The sequence below is a fragment of the Episyrphus balteatus genome, chromosome 4, assembly GCF_945859705.1.
Source record: "Episyrphus balteatus chromosome 4, idEpiBalt1.1, whole genome shotgun sequence".
NCBI classification, from domain to species: domain Eukaryota; kingdom Metazoa; phylum Arthropoda; class Insecta; order Diptera; family Syrphidae; genus Episyrphus; species Episyrphus balteatus.
Window position 1 is genome coordinate 26,061,626 of NC_079137.1, and position 20,164 is coordinate 26,081,789.

Genomic DNA, 20,164 nt, shown 5'->3' on the forward strand with positions numbered 1-20,164 from the left:
TATTTTTGACCTTCACCCCGTCCCTCTTGTCCGCGAAAAAACACCCTTCCACCCAACTTTTTTTATAGACTTTTTTTGTACTTGTTTTTATCCCAAAAGCAAACTTTTTGCCAAGTTTCATGAGTGGAACAATTTTTTTTTATTTCTTGATTTTATGTACTATTTTACTTGTATAGTCGAGTCAAATTAGACATAAAATTTGTAAAATCTCGGAATCCAGGGAAAGTCGATGCATCTGAAAAACGAGTATAGGGCTGCATTATAAAAGGGTCAAATAAGAAAGTTAAAAAAAAAAATTTCACCGCTCTCGATTACAACAGTTTTTATGGACCGTTAACTGTCATTCCGTATGCAAGCGTCAATCGGAATTGCTGTCTCATTTTAGATTTTGATCAAACTTTGTAGGGATGTTCTCTAGGACTGTAAGGCAGCAAATCCATGATGATTTAATTTTAAGTTGCGTAGTTTCCCCTCTACCCGCATTCGAACTTTTTCAGAAGGTCATTTTTATGTTATTTTAGCTTTGCGTCTACTAAAGATATCTTTTTGTTTGAAACGCCATTTTAAAGCTTAAGAGTAGTAATTTTTGAATATATATTAAAAAATTACGTAATAATTATCCCTGAATTAAAAATAATTTTTGAAAAACTGGTAATTTTGCTGATTTTTCATGGTTTTTGACTGGCTCCAGAACCTTGGCTATTATATGTAGGAAGCTTATACTTACCAAATATTAAATATAGATATTTTTCAACAAAATAAATCTAAAATGATTTCGATGGCTGTACTCCTTATGTAAAAATTTTAAGTTCAAAGTTTATGTTCGTAACATAATGACCTTCTGAAAAAGTTTGAATGCGGGTAGAGGGGAAACTACGCAACTTAAAATTAAATCATCATGGATTTGCTGCCTTACAGTCCTAGAGAACATCCCTACAAAGTTTGATCAAAATCTAAAATGAGACAGCAATTCCGATTGACGCTTGCATACGGAATGACAGTTAACGGTCCATAAAAACTGTTGTAATCGAGAGCGGTGAAATTTTTTTTTTAACTTTCTTATTTGACCCTTTTATAATGCAGCCCTATACTCGTTTTTCAGATGCATCGACTTTCCCTGGATTCCGAGGTATAAAGCTAATTTGACTCCACTAGTACTATAAATTTGTTGCACAGTTGTTAATAAATTATTTGTTTTTATTTTGATAAAATAAAGTTCCCCTGAAGAAGACAGCAACCCCTGTCGAAACGTCGGGAAAAGCTAATGTTTACTTAATTGTTTCATTACTACAACCACTGCGACCAAAAAAGCCAAAGGAATACAAGATTTTAATATTCTCCACTTCTTTCGATTATTTTCTTCATTTCATTATCTTGTCAAATTAATTAATTTAAATAAAACAAATGTAACTTGCTTTTGTGTACCAAACTGATTCTCTTTTATTTATGCTACAAGAAAAACCACCCTCGAACACTATGAACATTTCCTTTCCAGTTCGAGTAATTTCGATCACATTGATCATAAACATTTTGTGTTCACGATCATTTTACTCGATTTTACTCGAACAGAAAAATGATCGTTTGAAATGTAGGATTACTTACGAGTCATCATACTCCTAAACAGGAGAGCTCGAACATATTTGAGTTGTGTTGATTCTGTTTGTTCGAGATCGTTTTTTTCGAGTAAGTACTCGATGTTCGTAAACAATACTCGACTTGTGTGGTTCTCTGAGCCCGACTCAAGATAGCCCGACTCATCGCAACTCGACTCAGGTAAGAACTCGACCTGAGTCGAGTTGCGATGAGTCAGGTTATCTTGAGTCGGGGTATGGGTTGAATCGGGCTGTATGTCGTGAGTTGGGGTGTACAAAGTCGTGTTGTCCTGAGTCGGGCTATACCCTTCCCTGTTTTTCGTAATTTATCAATAAAACAACCCAAAATATCCATGTTTTTTGTTTTTATTATTATTAAAACGGGGATTAAATACACCATAACACAACAGATTAAATGTCAACTTATTAATCTAAGCTCGTAGTGCTGTAAACTGATGAAAAACATCTAAAATATGAGTATCTAGGTCGGATGTAAAAAGCAGTGTTTCCAAAGTACTGCTATATTTTTGGACTTGCTCATGGTGCTAAAAAATAATGGTTTCGTACATTGATAATGTTTAAATAAGTTATATAATTTACCATCAAAAACACTTGCTGTAGTCTCCCGATCGTCCATCGATACCAATCAGTGTCTGGATCACGGCCATCAGTATCAGATCGTACTAAATGTTCCGATAAAATCATGATGAAACGTTGAAAAACTATCAGAAACAAACGTTTCTGATCAACATTAGCTGCTTCAAGCTTTTCCTCCATTCTTTCGACCATCTGGAAATATTGAATTGAATGTTGAATAAACATTTATTCTTAACGATAACGATTTAATTTTTGGGACTGAGTCTAAGTAACTTGTCCTCAAACTTCAAAAATAATCATTGATCAATCATTTAAAGTGCATAACATTGATCCAATAAGAATCATGAAAAATAAAATCTAATTATTACAACGATTCTCATTTTTAATAAGAAAAATATATTTTATTTATTTGATCAAATGTTAAATGTGATACATAGAGCTTGGTCCTTACATTTCTGCTCCTCCTGGAGAAACTTCTGTAATAAAATTGATGACTCCTCTGAGGCATTTAGACTTAGAAAAACCCTTTCAACTAATCCAACCATGCCGACATTCCGAGCTCTCCAACGGCCAATTTCTTAACTTAAGTCCTAAGTCAGCTTAGTACCCGGTCTAGCTAGACCAGGTCCTAGCACTAGTACTCGGTCCTAAGAAAAAGTTAGGACCTGAGCATTTCTTCACATTTATAGGACCTGATCTAAGTTCACAACGCGGTCCTTAGAATTAAAACGTATAAAACTGGTCTAACTGTCATTCTGACAATATTTTGATGTTTGGAATAATTAATTTTGATATTTAAGGGAAGTTTGCAAAATAAATATAGATTAAAAGTAAAAAAATAATAAAAGGATTATTAAACAATAAAAAAAAATGTGGTGAAACTTTACAAGAAGTCAACAAGCAAAGAAATTCGATTTGCTTAACAAAAAATTTCACAGTCAAGAATGAATTCATGAATGCTGAATTGTATGGAAAATGTAGAAGATGCTGAGATACAGGAACAAAAAACGACGAAAGTGTCAATAAGTACTCGAGGTATAAACAGATCCCTAACCTTAATGCAACAGTTATGGACAGACATTTGTAGCTTCATATGTATGTACAAAATATATGTTAAGAAAAAGAATAATTAAAAAAAAGTGCCGTCCAGTTATGGTCTTTTTTTTTCTAATATCCGATTTTAAGAAAGATCGAACAAAGTCGCTATACTTTTTTGGTACGTCTACCTATGTACATTCAGAAGTGTTCTTTTGTCCATTCTGGTATTGCATTTCCCATTTTAGGTGTTTTTTGTAAATTAAAAAAAAATCATTTAAATCAACAAAAACGCACTTTTCAAGAGAAAAAACAAGAAATAAAAAAAAATCTGTCAGATATCTTTTAAAAAGACTGAAATCCATTGCTTTTATTTAAGTACTAACCGTTAGACTACCGATTTTCAGGTCCTAACTTAAACAGAGTCCTAACTAATACTCGTTACCAATTTGACAGTTCTAAGGCTTATTACTTTTGTGAAGAAATCACTTGGTACCAAATTTAGTACTAACGATTGGTATAATAACCAGGTACTACCTAATTTTGAGGACCTAGCTAGGACCAAGTCCTAACTATTACTCGGTCCTAAATTGACAGTTCTAAGGCTTACGGCCAATTTCTTCACATTAGTCCTAAGCCAGCCTAGTACCCGGTCTAGCTAGACCAGGTCCTAAGTCTGGTACTCGGTCCTAACAAAAAGTTAGTACCTGAGCATTTCTTCACATTTATAGGACCTGATCTAAGTTCACAACGCGGTCCTAAAAAATAATTCGTATAAAACTGGTATAACTGTCATTTTGACAATATTTTGATGCTTGAAATATTTTATTTTGATATTTCAGCAGATTTAACAAAATAATAATAGACAAAAAAACAGTTTATTAATGAAATTACTATTAAAATAATTTTAAAAATATTGTGATAATTGAAAAGAAGTCAACAAGAAAAAAAGCCAACAAGAAAAGAAGATAATTTTTTATCAAAAACCTTCACAATGAAGAACGAAGAATATTTCACGATTTCGTACATAAGTGCCGGCAATCCTGATAGCTAGTTCACCAACGACCAACGTTAATTCAATAACCTGAGAAAGCAACAGATAAACCAGTCGCCGACCAAAAGAAAACCAAATTAAAATAAGTAATACAAAAAACAGTTTTTGTTGCTGATGTTCATGTAAAATTTATATTTTAATAAAAATAACATTTTTGAAAACTGAATCTTTATCGTTTTGGTGCAGTTATGTTTTATAGCAGTCATTAGGCGAATCGAATGAAGACAATTTGGATCATAGTCTGCAATACTATTTGTAAATAGAATCCTCTTGCAAAAATATTTTGTGTTGAAAATTGGTAGATGGATGTCGACGGCCATCACTGATATACCTTTGCCCGTAAAATAGTACCGAAAAGTGATATTTTGAGTGAAAATTGTATGCAGGTGGCTCCATTAATGCTCTCATAAACTGTGGTTTTCCTATCAGACATGTTTAATCTTCTGTAATGCCAACGATTTTGTTTCATATTAATTTATTCAACTGTATGGCTATTGCGATAAATCTTTAAACAAAAAAAAAAAAATCCGAAATCAGAATAAAAATCAATAAATTCAAAAATTACACATTTTAAAAGACACCAAAACTAAAAAATGCTCATAAAATTTTAAAATAAATACAAAAAATCAATCCGAATTGAGTATTATCGTCGCTAGACTGTCGATTTTTAGGTTCTAACTTTTACGAAGTCCTAAGGAAAAATCGGTACTAATTTGAAAGTACTAGGGCTTACGGCCGATTTCTTCACAGAGTCCTAACGCTAATACCGGTCCTAGTCCTAAAGTTAGTACTCAAATCAGTACCAACTCATTTCTTCACCCAAGTACTAGGTCCTAAAACTGTCAATTTAGGACCGAGTACTAGTTAGGACCTGGTCCTAGCTAGCTCCTCAAAATCGACTAGTACCTGGTTATTATACCAATCGTTAGTACTCAGATCGGTAATAAGTGATTTCTTCACAAAAGTCCTAAGCCTTAGTACTGTCAAATTGGTACCGAGTATTAGTTAGGACTCGGTATTTATTAGGACCTCAAAATCGGTAGTCTAGCGGTTAGTACTTCAATGAAAGCAATGAATTTAATTATTTTTAAGAGATATCTGGCAGATTTCTTAATTTCTTGGGTGTTGTTGCGCTTGAAAAGTGCGTTTCTATTGATTTTAATGATTTGGATGATTTTGTTTTTATTTACCAAAAACATAATAATCGATTTTTTGCATTAGATATCTTCTTCTTCTTCTTCTCCATTATCGACGATAGTCATGATCTCGGATGGGGTCACAACTCTCCCACTCTACTGCTTCACACTACGGCTCCGCATGTGGGGTTCGCCGGGTTGACCTCAGGAAACGTCGGCAGGCTTCTCGATTTTGAATTGTTCCATGTCTAAGGCCAACTGAATGCAGTTGTCGTTGCATTTGTCTTCTCCATGAGTTCTTAGGCCTGCATTAGATATAATTCATGAATAATAACGACAAAGCAACTTTTGAATAAATTATTATGAAAAAAAAAATCGTTGGCACTGCATTTCTGATAGGAAAGCCATGGTTAAGTATAATTATAAATGGAGTCACCTACATACAATATTCACTCAAAATATCATCTTTCGGTACCATTTTACGGGCAGAGGACAGGTTTTAGAATTTGTGATGGCCGTGTGAAAACCATCTTCCAATTTCCAACGCAAAATGTATTTGCAAAAGGATTCTATTTACAAATAGCATTGAAGATTATGCTCAAACTTGTCTTCATTCTGTTCGTCCTATGACTGCTATAAAAAAAACTCCACCAAAACAATAAAGCCGCAGTTTTTCAAAAACGTTATTTTTTTTAGATATGAATTTACATTATGAACAAACATCCGCATAGTTAACGTCTTTTTTATTACTTATTTTAAAATGATTTTTTTTTTTTTTTTGGTCTTCGGACTTTCCCAGGCAATGGCCAATCTATATTCGTTGGTGAACTAGTTACCAGTCTTGCCGATACTTTTGTATACGATCCAGACGTTATCTTCATTCTTGATTGTGACAATTCTTAATAGAATTTATCTTCTGTTCTTGTTGGCCTCTTTTTCAATCTTTACAATATTTAAAAAAAAAAATATTTTAATGATAATTTCATTAATTTACTGTTTTTTGTATATTTTTCATTTGGTTTAATCTGCTGAAATATCAAAATAAAATATTTAAAACATCAAAATATTGTCAAAATGACAGTTAGACCAGTTTTATACGTATTAATTCTTAGGACTGCGTTGTGAATTTAGATCAGGTCCTATATATGTGAAGAAATGCTCAGGTCCTAACTTTTCCTTAGGACCGAGTACTAGTGCTAGGACCTGGTCTAGCTAGACCGGGTACTAAGCTGGCTTAGGACTTATGTGAAGAAATTGGCCGTTAGTTACTCGAATACGGCTCGTCTGACGAAAATTTTCAATCAGATCTTTTTTGTAGGAAATTTAATTTTATATAAGAAAAAATGAACAGAAATTTTTTTTACTTTGATCGTCTAGCAGTTCTGTTGTAACACATCATATCATGTATAAAAATAAAAAACACCGATGATAGACCTCTTAAAATTATTTTTAACGGCTCAAATTTTCACCAAATTTTTTTTTTCATCATCCTGAACAAGATTTTCGAAGTAAGTTTCAAAAAAAAAAATATTTTATTTTTTTGGCCCAGTCTAATGCTGCCATGGTTCGTCGATTTATAAGGCGTTATCACGTCAAAAACTGAACTGGAAGCTCAATATTGACGAAAGAGTCTAAAAAGCCAATGTGGCGGTGATAGTTTGGTGGACCGCACTGGACAAATCGATAAATTTAAAGTCCAAATGTCAGCCAGCCGTGCGCTATGGTCAACCCCTTGAGATACCCTCGACCAGACCTCAATTCCCTTCCTATGGGAGGACCGTAGCATTCTGGACAGTGACTCTTTAAACTTCTATAAAAACCAATGAAGGTGTAAGAAATGGTATATTTTCGAAAAAAAAAACTGAAACTCAGTCTTTTCCGCCTACCAGGCCACAGTGGCGTGTTCCAAGCTGAAATTCTGGCGATTAAAGAAGTTCTATCTTGGCTCAGTGAAAACGTAATATCTAATACGGATATTCGAGTCTTGTCCGACAGCCAAGTGGCTATTAAATCTCTTGCCTCTGTCACTACAAATTCAATCTCGGTCCTAGACTGCCAAACACCTCTAAGGGGATGTCTCAACAGTTTCACATTCACCTCACATGGGTGCCGGGATATACAGACATTCCGGGCAACTGTAGGGCGGATGAACTCGCCAAACAATCACTTCTCTACAACCATAAGGGAACAATATACATATGTATAACTATCGCTACATTTAAACTTATGCTAAAGCAGGGCGCTTTAAAGAAAACCAACCCTAGATGGACTCAGAGTAGTACTTGCCTGGCAACCAAACAAATATGGCCTTGACTTGAAAAGTTCAAAGAATTGTTGAATTTAAATCGATTGCATTAGCGCCACAGATGTTCTAACAGGACACTGTTTAAAAGGAAGACACGCAAAAAGAATGGGCGTGTTCTCCAACGAATTCTGCAGGAGCTACATACTGGCAGACAAATTGGTTAGAGCATTGTATGTATGGAGACAGGGATGTTTTATTTTTATTGTTTTGTTTTTTATTTCTAATAGAAATATAAACAGAGCTTCAAAAACAGCAAACTAAATAATTTTTTGATTACTAGCTTAATTTATAGAGCCCTTCAAAGGTGGTAATTTGTTTTGTAGAAAAAAGAAAATTTTTTATTTTCTTTTTTGCGATTGTGGCATATTTAATGAAAAATCTTATTTTTTGTTAATAATACCTGGTTGTTTTATTTATAAGTAAATTTTAATTTTAATTAAAAAAAAAATAATCCATGCATTAAGTTGAATAGGGTATTTGAACCAAACAATTTTTGAGCCAAGTGTAAAATATTTAGCTGCGCATGCTTGCGCACTGCCGAGATCTTGTAGTTTGAAATAAAAAAAACGCTGGAGAAGACGCTTACTTTGGTATAACTTGACCCACGTAAACTCTAATTTCTCTGATAATACTTATGCTATAAACTTTGTTATGGTTTTTATTCTTAGAAGAAATATTATAGGTCGTTTCAAATCAAAAGTCCCATGGAAAATTGAGCAAAAATAAAAAAACTCAATCGCTCACTGGAAGGAAGGAAGGAAGGAAGCACTTATGACGTAGCTGAACTTTTTCTAAAATTACGATAAAATAATAAAGAACAGTTTTTGATATCGCTTTTTTAATTAATTGATCTGTCTGTAAGACTCGCTGGGTTAGCTTCAGAAAGCGGACACAAGTCTCCCGGACTTGTATCACTCCATATCCGCGGGCAATACAAAAAAGCAAACATTTATTTACCATTTGAAGGCAGTTGGGATAATTTTACCGAAGATATTGTTATAGGCCTGGGTGAAGATGCATCCGAAATATCGGATTTGTATGATATAAATTATTGACTTAAAATTATATTCACATCTTTTTATTTGTATAATTTGGCTTATTTTTATTTTTCAATTATTTTGGAGTCATCACCATAGAAATCAGTTATAAACAAATTCTGATTTTTCGTTTGTTTATTTTTTTTCTCTAGCATTTCTTTCATTCAAACAAGCATGATTTGTTGTTATTTTTGAGTTGATTTGTCGCAATGAGCCAATCAAATTGAGTTTTTTGTTTATTTGTACTCAATTTTATTGGAAGGGAGAAAATAAACTCAGATTCAGGACTTTTGATTTGAAACAAGCTATATTCTTTGTATAGGTCGTTTCAAATCAAAAGTCCTGACTCAGAGTTTATTTTCTCCCTTCCAATAAAATTGAGAACAAAAAAACAAAAAACTCAATTTTATTGGCTCATTGCGACAAATCAACTCAAAAATAACAACAAATCATGCTTGTTTGAATGAAAGAAATGCTAGAGAAAAAAATAAGCAAATGAAAAATCTGAACTTGTTTATTTATGATTTCTATGGTGACGACTCCAAAATAATTGAAAAATAAAAATAAGATATTTACTGCCCAATTATACCAATGAAAAGATGTGAATAGAATTTTAAGTTATGAATTGCTATCATATAAACTGGACATTTCTGGTCCATATTCACCTAGTCCTATAATAATATCTTCGGCAAAGTTATCCCAACTGCCTTCAAACGATAAATAATTAAACAATTGTATGTTTTTTTGTATTGTCCGCGGATATGGAGTGATGCAAGCCCGGGAGACTTGCCTCTGCTTTCTGAGGCTAACCCAGTGAACCTTACAGACGGATAAATTAATTAAAATAGGGATATCAAGAACTGTTCTTCATTATTTAATCGTAATTTTAGAAAAAGTTCAGCTGCCTCATAAATGCTTCCTTCCAGTAAGCGAATGAGTTTTTTTTTATTTTTGCTCAATTTTCCATGGGACTTTTGATTTGAAACGACCTATAACTGTGTTTTTTGGTTAAATATTATTTTTTTAAAGGAAGTCCAATTTTTCTTGTCCATTATAATTTTTATCAATTTATGTTCTTTAAGATATTTTTTATTCACAGTGTAGATATATCAAGTGTTCAAGGGTCTTTCTCGTATTTTTATACCATAGCCCATTTTTGGATTTCACTACGAATATTAATTGATGGAGGTTTTTCAAAATGTTTAAACTAGATCACTGACTAAAATAGATATACCATATTACCATCAAGATAAAGCTCCAATTATGTGCGGACATGAATTGATTAATTGGCTGAAGAGTTCGGTAATCTTTAAGTAGGAAGAAATGGACCAGTTCATTGGCCTTCAAGATCTCCCAACCTTACTGTATTAACTTTTTTTTCAATCTAGAAATAAATTAAATTTTTTGTTTCACATAAATAAAAATTCTTGTAGAGCAATGAAAGCGTATTCTAGAACAATCATAAATAAAAAACAGCAGTTAGCATCAATTAATAATCTATTGAAAACCAAAAAAGGGCTCTAGTGCGCGTTCAAAACCAATAAGGACTGTTTGAATTATTCAAAGGTTCTCCAATTTCTTCTTAAAATGTACCCCATTTAATTTCTCTTATCTTATTAGGAACACACTTTATAGTAAACAAAATAGTTAAACATTCAATTTTTTTATTTTTTGGTCCGTTTATTTTTTTCCCTTTACTGTTTCACAAAAAATATGTCACTGAAAAAATGTATAACATATTATAATGGACCACTAAAAGCAAAAAAAAATACAATAATTTAAAAAAAAAATTTAATTTAATTTAATTTAATTTTATTTAATTTTATTTAATTTTATTTAATTTAATTTAATTTTATTTTATTTTATTTTATTTTATTTTATTTTATTTTATTTTATTTAATTTAATTTAATTTAATTTAATTTAATTTAATTTAATTTAATTTAATTTAATTTAATTTAATTTAATTTAATTTAATTTAATTTAATTTAATTTAATTTAATTTAATTTAATTTAATTTAATTTAATTTAATTTAATTTAATTTAATTTAATTTAATTTAATTTAATTTAATTTAATTTAATTTAATTTAATTTAATTTAATTTAATTTAATTTAATTTAATTTAATTTAATTTAATTTAATTTAATTTAATTTAATTTAATTTAATTTAATTTAATTTAATTTAATTTAATTTAATTTAATTTAATTTAATTTAATTTAATTTAATTTAATTTAATTTAATTTAATTTAATTTAATTTAATTTAATTTAATTTAATTTAATTTAATTTAATTTAATTTAATTTAATTTAATTTAATTTAATTTAATTTAATTTAATTTAATTTAATTTAATTTAATTTAATTTAATTTAATTTAATTTAATTTAATTTAATTTAATTTAATTTAATTTAATTTAATTTAATTTAATTTAATTTAATTTAATTTAATTTAATTTAATTTAATTTAATTTAATTTAATTTAATTTAATTTAATTTAATTTAATTTAATTTAATTTAATTTAATTTAATTTAATTTAATTTAATTTAATTTAATTTAATTTAATTTAATTTAATTTAATTTAATTTAATTTAATTTAATTTAATTTAATTTAATTTAATTTAATTTAATTTAATTTAATTTAATTTAATTTAATTTAATTTAATTTAATTTAATTTAATTTAATTTAATTTAATTTAATTTAATTTAATTTAATTTAATTTAATTTAATTTAATTTAATTTAATTTAATTTAATTTAATTTAATTTAATTTAATTTAATTTAATTTAATTTAATTTAATTTAATTTAATTTAATTTAATTTAATTTAATTTAATTTAATTTAATTTAATTTAATTTAATTTAATTTAATTTAATTTAATTTAATTTAATTTAATTTAATTTAATTTAATTTAATTTAATTTAATTTAATTTAATTTAATTTAATTTAATTTAATTTAATTTAATTTAATTTAATTTAATTTAATTTAATTTAATTTAATTTAATTTAATTTAATTTAATTTAATTTAATTTAATTTAATTTAATTTAATTTAATTTAATTTAATTTAATTTAATTTAATTTAATTTAATTTAATTTAATTTAATTTAATTTAATTTAATTTAATTTAATTTAATTTAATTTAATTTAATTTAATTTAATTTAATTTAATTTAATTTAATTTAATTTAATTTAATTTAATTTAATTTAATTTAATTTAATTTAATTTAATTTAATTTAATTTAATTTAATTTAATTTAATTTAATTTAATTTAATTTAATTTAATTTAATTTAATTTAATTTAATTTAATTTAATTTAATTTAATTTAATTTAATTTAATTTAATTTAATTTAATTTAATTTAATTTAATTTAATTTAATTTAATTTAATTTAATTTAATTTAATTTAATTTAATTTAATTTAATTTAATTTAATTTAATTTAATTTAATTTAATTTAATTTAATTTAATTTAATTTAATTTAATTTAATTTAATTTAATTTAATTTAATTTAATTTAATTTAATTTAATTTAATTTAATTTAATTTAATTTAATTTAATTTAATTTAATTTAATTTAATTTAATTTAATTTAATTTAATTTAATTTTATTTTATTTTATTTTATTTTATTTTATTTTATTTTGTTAAAGTGATCATAATTTTTGTTTTTAACAAAATTTTCAAGACTAAGGACAATTTTTAAAGTTTTACTTCAATTGTTTTTTCTGCAAATTCCTTTTTCTTTAAAAATCTTTCTTCGGCCAATGATAACGAAACACCCTGAAAGGATAAACATTTTTTTTTGGCGCCTTCATGCCGTAGGGTTAACTGCCCGACCACAATATAGGATGTAGTTATGGAACGACACCAAGCCTCGGAAACAAACGGATTTACTGATGACGAAGACCCTAGCAAACAAATTAAGGACAATGAATTTCGGATCAGCACATGAAATGGCGGGTCCCTTAATAGACCGCGACCGCGTACTGCCGAACAATTAGAGGAGGCCCTCGACTGCTATTAGGCAGATAAAACTGCCTTTAATTATTTCTCTAACAAGACAAGAAATCATTGAAATGGAAATCAATTATAATATTAACAAAAATGAAAAGCCATAATTGACCTTGAATTTGTTTCAAACAACCAATTGCAAAACATTGATTTAAATTCTGAATAAATAAATAGACTGTGTTACCTAATGGCCACTGATGCATGCAACAACACTTATTATACAAAGTACAGAAAAATAAAGAAAAGAGTAATACATCATTATAAATTCAATCTTACCTCTTCCGAAGGCTTATCCACATTTTGATGAGGTTTTTTGCGCTTCTGAGCCCCACCTTCTTCTTCAGACTCGCTTGAGGATGAATCTGCTTTGGCTAATTTCTCCTTAGCGTCTCCTAATTCTGAGCCTGAAAATAAATATAATGATTTTCTTAGGTTAGTCACAAAAAACTCAAAGATTGTACCTACTTAATTTTATAACATGTTTGTTCATTTTTTTTATGGTAAGATGAAGAATTTCCCACAGATACATCTTCGTGAATTCACTGGTCATTTCTTTGGAAAAAATCCAAGTTGCTACAGCAGAGCACTCAACAACCTGTGTCTTTAATAATTTATCGATGATGACTACCATCATTTGTTGGTGGTTCTTCCAGAGTTCAAAGACATTATGCAGAATACATATCTGAGCTTCTTCAGATTCGGCAAGAGCCTTCAATGTGCGTTAAAACTTTTATATATATTTTTTTTTTTTCAAAAACAAAAATCAAATATTACCTTGAATACCAAATGGAACTTCGATATTGCTGCAAAACTATGTGAGAATGATTTGGATCCCAAGTTCAATAAAGTCTGAACAAAAACGTCGATTTTAAGAGGGTTGAAGGAGGTCTCAGACATTTCGTTGTCACCATTTTCTCCAGAGTTTGGTAGTTCTTTCAGTACATTGATCACCTCCTCAGGCGTGCATTTTTGCCGTATGGCAACGACAAGTTGATGAGCTGTTGTCGTGCCTGGTAGTGCAGCTGTAAAATAAAGGCAATAAATGACATAATTAGTTCAAGTGGCAAAAAATGTGACAAATATAATTGCTGAAGTACTGTCTCAAATCATCAATTGATTACGCTATAAGATACTTTTGAACTCTAGTGGAACACAGTGAAGAGTTTTCTTTTCAGACGCACCAGAGCGTAAATGTAGAGGTAACTTAAGTAAGACTTTCCTTCTTTCTATGATGAAGGTTCGAGGAGAAATGCTTTTACTCTTTAAATGGTTTCCGTTTTTTTTTTGTGAAATCATAAAGAAATGTCAATGGCACTCTTAAAATAAAGTTTCTTCCGAAATGTTATCAAAACTTAAAAATCATAAACTTCACTGAAGCCCAACCACGAAACCCAAAGTAGTTAAGGTACATCATTTGTGTTGAATAAACTGTTAAGAATTGGATAAGGTGTCTTAACAAGGTAAATAAAATTGAAAAAAAAAAAAAAAATAGAGGGGAATCTTGTTGCGAAATATTAATGCAACAATGTGGAAAGCTTAACTACTTGTTCAGTTGTTTCTTGTGCGTTGTAGAGAAGACAAAATAAAATAATACGGCGGAATGCACTTCAAAAAGTTTCTTTTGTTAATTTCTATGGTATATTTATTGTTATAAGATATAAGAAGTTAAAATTTTATACAGATAGTATTTGAAATAAATCATTTCAGTTACAATATTGTGAGGGAACAATTGAAAGGGATTTGTTGCTGACACCTAAAGAAAGCCTTCAAATACATGGACGAAAAATCTACTATAACCCTTCTAGCTATCAAAAAAATGGAACAGTACCATGGGAGGATACTTTAAAGCACGTTACATTTTTAACTCTTTTTGCTGAAGCTGCCAATAACACAAACTTAGGGTAAGCCTTTTGAAATTAAGGTGAAAATATTTCTTCCGCGTTTTCTACCTACAGTGACCTTCGAGAGTACAATGAATTCATGAGCGCACCTTATACAAGAGTTCATGCAGAATATCCAAGATTTGGAGATATAATCACAATGGCGCGGGGCTGGGTCGAAAATTCAAATGGATATAATTTTAAAGAGGGCACATGTGAGGAGCTTTGCTTCGATAACGCTTTGGCAGTGTGGAGGGTTCAAAAGATCAGACATCGTGATTCACAAAGGGCTTTTCGTTACGAAATGAAATTCAGTGTAACTCCCTTGGATAAAAATTCACTATTACAAAACATGCACACTGCCAATGAACAATATATTAAATCGTTTATTCTAAAAGACGATGAATATCCAAAAAGCTTCAGTACACTGACACGCAGATCAGACAGTTTTGAAAACTTTTCCAATGAACGCCAGGCAAGGATAGTAAATTATGATTCGCGGAAAGACTTTACACACAAGCCATCATTGAATATCGGAGAATTTTTTAAACAAGTACCGAAAGCCTCATCTAAAGTCGGGTATTTATCAAGCTCTAGAAACGACCTACCTACAACCTACAGACCTAATTATAGAGTGCCATTCGCTAAACCAGAAGTCTACGAAACCCCAAATAAGCCTAAGACTGTTGTCACACATCATTTTCATCATCACTATTTTATGAATGATGGAGAAATTTCATCGGATCACGATCAGGAAATTTTACACAGAAACTTAGACGCCATTCATATCATCGAACCTCCAAACGCTAAAATTTTAGCACCCCGATATGTTTTGACAACTACTACAACTGAGGCACCAACGGCACAAGAAGTGTTTTACATGCAACAAATTCCGTTGTATATTCAATCTTTTCCTCAAGAAAAGACTACAACTCGACCATTTAGACACAGTGAACAACAATTCGAAGAGATACGTTACTCCGAGCCAGATCCGTTGTACGAAAATTTAGATAGTGTTAAGAGCGATAATGCAAATAATTACAAGCATTTGGCCGAGCCTTCTTCTGATCAATCTCAAGTGGAAGTTGAACTTCCTAACTCACAAATAGAGAATTCTATTATTGAGCAATTTCCACAATCGGCTGAAGATCAGGGCACACATATTCCCTATACTGTGAAAAAGCAAGACAACACTACAATAAAACCTTCCACATTATCTTCTCCTTCCACTCGAAGGACTCTCTTGCCAAAGAATAAATTCTTCGTTACCCCACAAACAACAACGTCAGCGTCGTCGGGAAACCCAGTTACATTTGCAACAAGGTTATCTTCAAAAACTCGTAGTTATACACGCAGCACAACCGAAAAGCCTATTTTAAGATGGAAGCCCAAGCAAAAACCGAAAGACAAAGAAGTGGGGACAGAAAGTTTTGCAATTCAAAGCAACACAGAAGGAAATGTAATAACAGTGACTCCCAGCAAAACAGAAATTGAGATTCTAACACAGAAGTCAGTTAGTAAATCGATCAGTGTTAAAGTTGGAAACCACTCCCAAGAATTGCCCTTAATCTTAGAACAAACTACTACGACAATTTTCAGTGAAGCTGAAGAATCCAGTGATATAAATACAAATGAAAATGAATCATAACTTTATATTTTGCTATGTGTATATTAAAAGTTATGTATGTATATTAAAAAAAAAAAAAAAAAAAAACAATTATTATTTTCAGTAAAATAGAATTCATTGAAATGGTTAATATTGTTAAATTTTTCAACTCCATTCTTACGAAATACAACGTTTTTACATCGTTGGTATAGTGGGACGTGGGAGGACCTATAATTAACATTTTGGGTATTGTTAAAAAAAATATATTCAAGTAGATTTTAGCCTTTGTGTGAATTGGGTAAAATAATTTTTATAGCTTATTGTTAGCAGAGGATAAACTTTTGATATTTTTGAGTGAAGAGATAAATTTTTAGCTGTCTAAAAATTTATCATGGGGGTCAATTTCCGATCTTTGAAACTGTGAAGTGATACAAAATTTTCACAGTTTCACAGATCGGGAATTGACCCACTGCTGTGGGAAAATTTAACTTTTATCTTCAGAGGATACATTTTTTATGGAAGATTTTGTTTTTTTTTTTAATGAATCTTCAAAAACTGAAAATAAAGAAAGTAAATTTGGAAAGCAGTAGATAAATACATTATGAGTATGATTAGGAAAGCATTAATTATTTTTAGACACACCTCTCTTTTGAGACGTGATAGGCATACGGGTGTGTATTTGATTTTTACTTTCTCATGTCGCTATAACATTTGTTGGTCTAATTATTTTATGGAGAATACGTACCTCAAATCGAATATAGTATTCACAATTCCAAAAAAATATACAATCACCATTTAAAGTCTTTAATGCTAACACTTTTTTGAAAAATCGTTATTTTTTATTTTTGTCCTTCCAAATTCGCACCCGTGGTGTGCCGAGAGAGACCACGGGTATTTTTGAATACATTTCATTTTATTGATATGGAAAAAATTGGTTGTTAATTTTATCCAAAAATAAAATTTTCACCCGTGACAAATTCGCAACCGTGTGCCGAGAGAGAATACTGATATTTTTGAATACATTTCATTTTATTGATATGGAAAAAATTGGTAATGAATTTTAACCAAACATAAAATTCTCAGGACAACGCGTGTTGAATGTATATAAATTGTAAAGATTCATAAATGTTTTTATCAACATTCTTTTGTTTTGCAGCTTAAAAAATCTACTTAACCTAAGTAAAAATGTATCCCAATCTCACAGCTTATTTTTATATTTAAAACACATCACAAAGCCAAAATCTGGCTGAGAGTTTTTTTTTTTTTTTTTTTGACGGGAGGAAATCTTCAAAAGACACTTGGCAGTATTCGACACCAAGTAGTGTGGGACTCTTAACCACTAAAACCACCTCTTTATCAGGACCAATCTTGAGAGATCGACATCAGATTTTTCTTTCTTAACTTTGTAAAATCACTTTGGGGGAAGTTTAAACTTTTAATACTTTCCCATGTTTTTTTAGACCATACCTAAGCTCATGAGGCTTGGTTCTTCTTAATCTCCGAACATGGTTTCTGGTATTCAAGACGGACACCATTTCAGAATTGGTATGACTCTGCAGTCTCTGATTATGCGATACAGCGTATTTTTTAACAACTTCTGTAACCGTTTCTATTTGTAAGTCACGATGTAGATCGCTATTTCTTATGTACAAAGGTGCATTAACTATTCCACGAAGGACTTTGTTTTGAAATTTTTGGATGATTTCGGTATTTGTTTTCTTTGTACAGCCCCATAATTGGATACCATAGGTCCAAACAGGCTTTAGTACTTGATTATACAGCATTATTTTGTTTTGGGTTGATAAATCAGAGTTGTTACCAAGTAACCAGTACATTTTTCTATATTTCAAGTTTAGTTCTTCTCTTTTCTTTTTGATGTGCTCTTTCCACTTTAGCTTTGCATCCAAAGTCATTCCAAGGTATTTGGCCGTATTGGCGTAAGGTACAGCTTGATTATTAATGAATATTGGAATATTGTTTATCTTTTTATTTGTAAAGTTTATATGTGAAGATTTTGATTCATTTAGTTTGATACGCCATTTTTCGGTCCAATCTCTGACTGTGTCGACGGCATTTTGTAGTTTTACTGCTACCTTAGAGACACATTTGTCGGGTACCAAAATTGCGGTATCATCTGCAAAGGTAGCCATTATGGTGTGATTACCAACTGGGATATCCCTTGTGTATAGTAAATACAGGGTAGGACCTAGGACACTTCCTTGTGGTACACCGGCTTCTATTTTCTTCAATTCCGAATATTCTTGATCGTACCTTACTCTAAACAATCGGTCTGATATGTACGATTTTAATATTTCATAGTACTGTCTGGGAAGATCCCTTTGCAGTTTTACTCAAGTCCCTCATGCCAAACCTTGTCAAAGGCTTGAGCAACATCTAAGAAAATAGCTGAACATACTTGTTTTTCTTCTAATGCTTTTTGGCTGAGAGTGAAAAATATTTTTAAAGTGGAGTAAAAGTGGGTGAAAGAAACAATTTTAAAGGAGTCGAAATTTAAAACGAAAACCAATAACAAATATAATGCATGACTGGGTCGCAAGTACTTGCTCTTTGGTTCAAAGTACCTTTATAATAGTTTACCATTCAAAACGTACAATTTTACATAATTGGGTTAGTTATTATATCCTTTATTTTTACACAAACTGTCTAAACAAAAATCTTAAACAGAATTGGTTTAGCAATTAACGATATACGGGATGAGCCGACATCAGTGATTTAAAAAAATGGAAATACCATATTTCCTTTATCCGTATTTTTTGAGAAAAAATAATTATAATTACTAGTTTACTAACAGAATAATGAAGATAAATGTAAGTATGTCCAATTTAATCGAAATCGTTAGACTCGTTCTCGAGAAAATTGCAATGACTTATTAAGGGGGGGTTTCCATAGCATTTTAATGGAAAATGGTTGACTAATTGTTGTATAACTTTTGCAGTTTATAAGATAATCTTATGAAACGTACTTTTTTGAAAAGGTAATAAACGTATGAACATTTTTGTAATTTTAGAAACAATTCTTTTGCGATTTTTATAAGGGTCGAAAATGATTTTTTTCCTGCAAATTTAGTTTGAATCAGAATTTTGGTTGGGGCACCGTTGTTTAAAAAACTTTTTATTATTTTTTTTTTTTTATAATGATCAAATGTGTTTTCATGCAGTACGTGAAACAGATTTTTTTTTTTTTTTTATTAGAAAAAAAGCTTCGGTAATTTGTTGTAATTTCATGTCACTCTTCTTAGAATATCTTTACCGTTTATTAGTGTTTTTAGATGACAAAAAGAAAATAATAAAGTGAAATTAGGAGAATCCAATAAAATTTCTAAAATTTAATTTGAAGTTAGTTTGAGCGGTTAATTTGAAGGAAAGGTGTCAAAATGCACTTTTTTTAGCATTTTAGTCGTGGGGCAAAGCGTGATTATTTTTTAAAATGTTTTTTGTATTTTTTAATGAGAAGTTAATAAAGTTGTTCATGCAGCCAGTTTGCCAAAAAAAAAATATTTTTTTTATTTACACACTTAAAATTTGATTTTAATAAACCAATATTTGCATTCTGTTTTTGAGGAAGGGGTAGTCAAAGCATCCACAATTTATTTTTATTATTTTTTTTCATTATATTTCAAATCAGTTTCAAAAAAAAAATATATATTTTTGCTTAGTATTTTTAATATAAATTGTTGAAAAAGTGTCTATTTTAGCTTTTTTTACTTTGAAAATTCCATTAATCACGCACACATGCAAATTTAGTTCAAAAGAATGCCACTGCGTAAGCTGGCGCTGATGAACTCTTTCCTTCTGTTCTTTTCTATTTATTGAAAAAGAAACTTGCTCTTGCGCTCTCATTTTCTCGTTATATATTGTTTTTTTTTTTTGTGTGTTTACATAATACTTTTTTGTT

General features: G+C 29.8%; 2 protein-coding genes across 2 annotated transcripts in view; one reads left to right on the forward strand and one right to left on the reverse strand.

Annotated features, from left to right (window-relative positions):
- Window positions 1-1,942: 1,942 nt before the first annotated feature.
- The window catches only part of LOC129918884 (nuclear cap-binding protein subunit 1), a 52,464-nt gene continuing 34,242 nt past the window's right edge, over window positions 1,943-20,164 (reverse strand). The window contains exons 4-8 of the mRNA XM_055999633.1: window positions 13,538-13,785; window positions 13,229-13,472; window positions 13,040-13,167; window positions 2,193-2,381; window positions 1,943-2,137 (exon numbers count right to left, since the gene is read on the reverse strand). Of these exons, the coding sequence (XP_055855608.1) occupies window positions 2,024-2,137; window positions 2,193-2,381; window positions 13,040-13,167; window positions 13,229-13,472; window positions 13,538-13,785 (923 nt within the window). The 3' untranslated portion in view covers window positions 1,943-2,023. The remainder of the gene's footprint in view (window positions 2,138-2,192; window positions 2,382-13,039; window positions 13,168-13,228; window positions 13,473-13,537; window positions 13,786-20,164) is intronic.
- LOC129918885 (uncharacterized) lies at window positions 14,237-16,304 on the forward strand. The gene is made up of 3 exons (XM_055999634.1): window positions 14,237-14,399; window positions 14,471-14,664; window positions 14,719-16,304. Exons 1-3 carry the CDS (start codon window positions 14,364-14,366, stop codon window positions 16,289-16,291), a joined length of 1,803 nt encoding a protein of 600 aa, XP_055855609.1. The 5' UTR covers window positions 14,237-14,363; the 3' UTR covers window positions 16,292-16,304.

Coding starts and splice junctions, on each gene's coding strand:
- LOC129918885 (XM_055999634.1), top strand. CDS start 14,364: ATGCACTTCAAAAAGTTTCTTTTGTTAATTTCTATG. Junction 14,400..14,470: donor TTCTTTTGTTAATTTCTATG/GTATATTTATTG, acceptor AAATCATTTCAG/TTACAATATTGTGAGGGAAC. Junction 14,665..14,718: donor GCCAATAACACAAACTTAGG/GTAAGCCTTTTG, acceptor TTCTACCTACAG/TGACCTTCGAGAGTACAATG.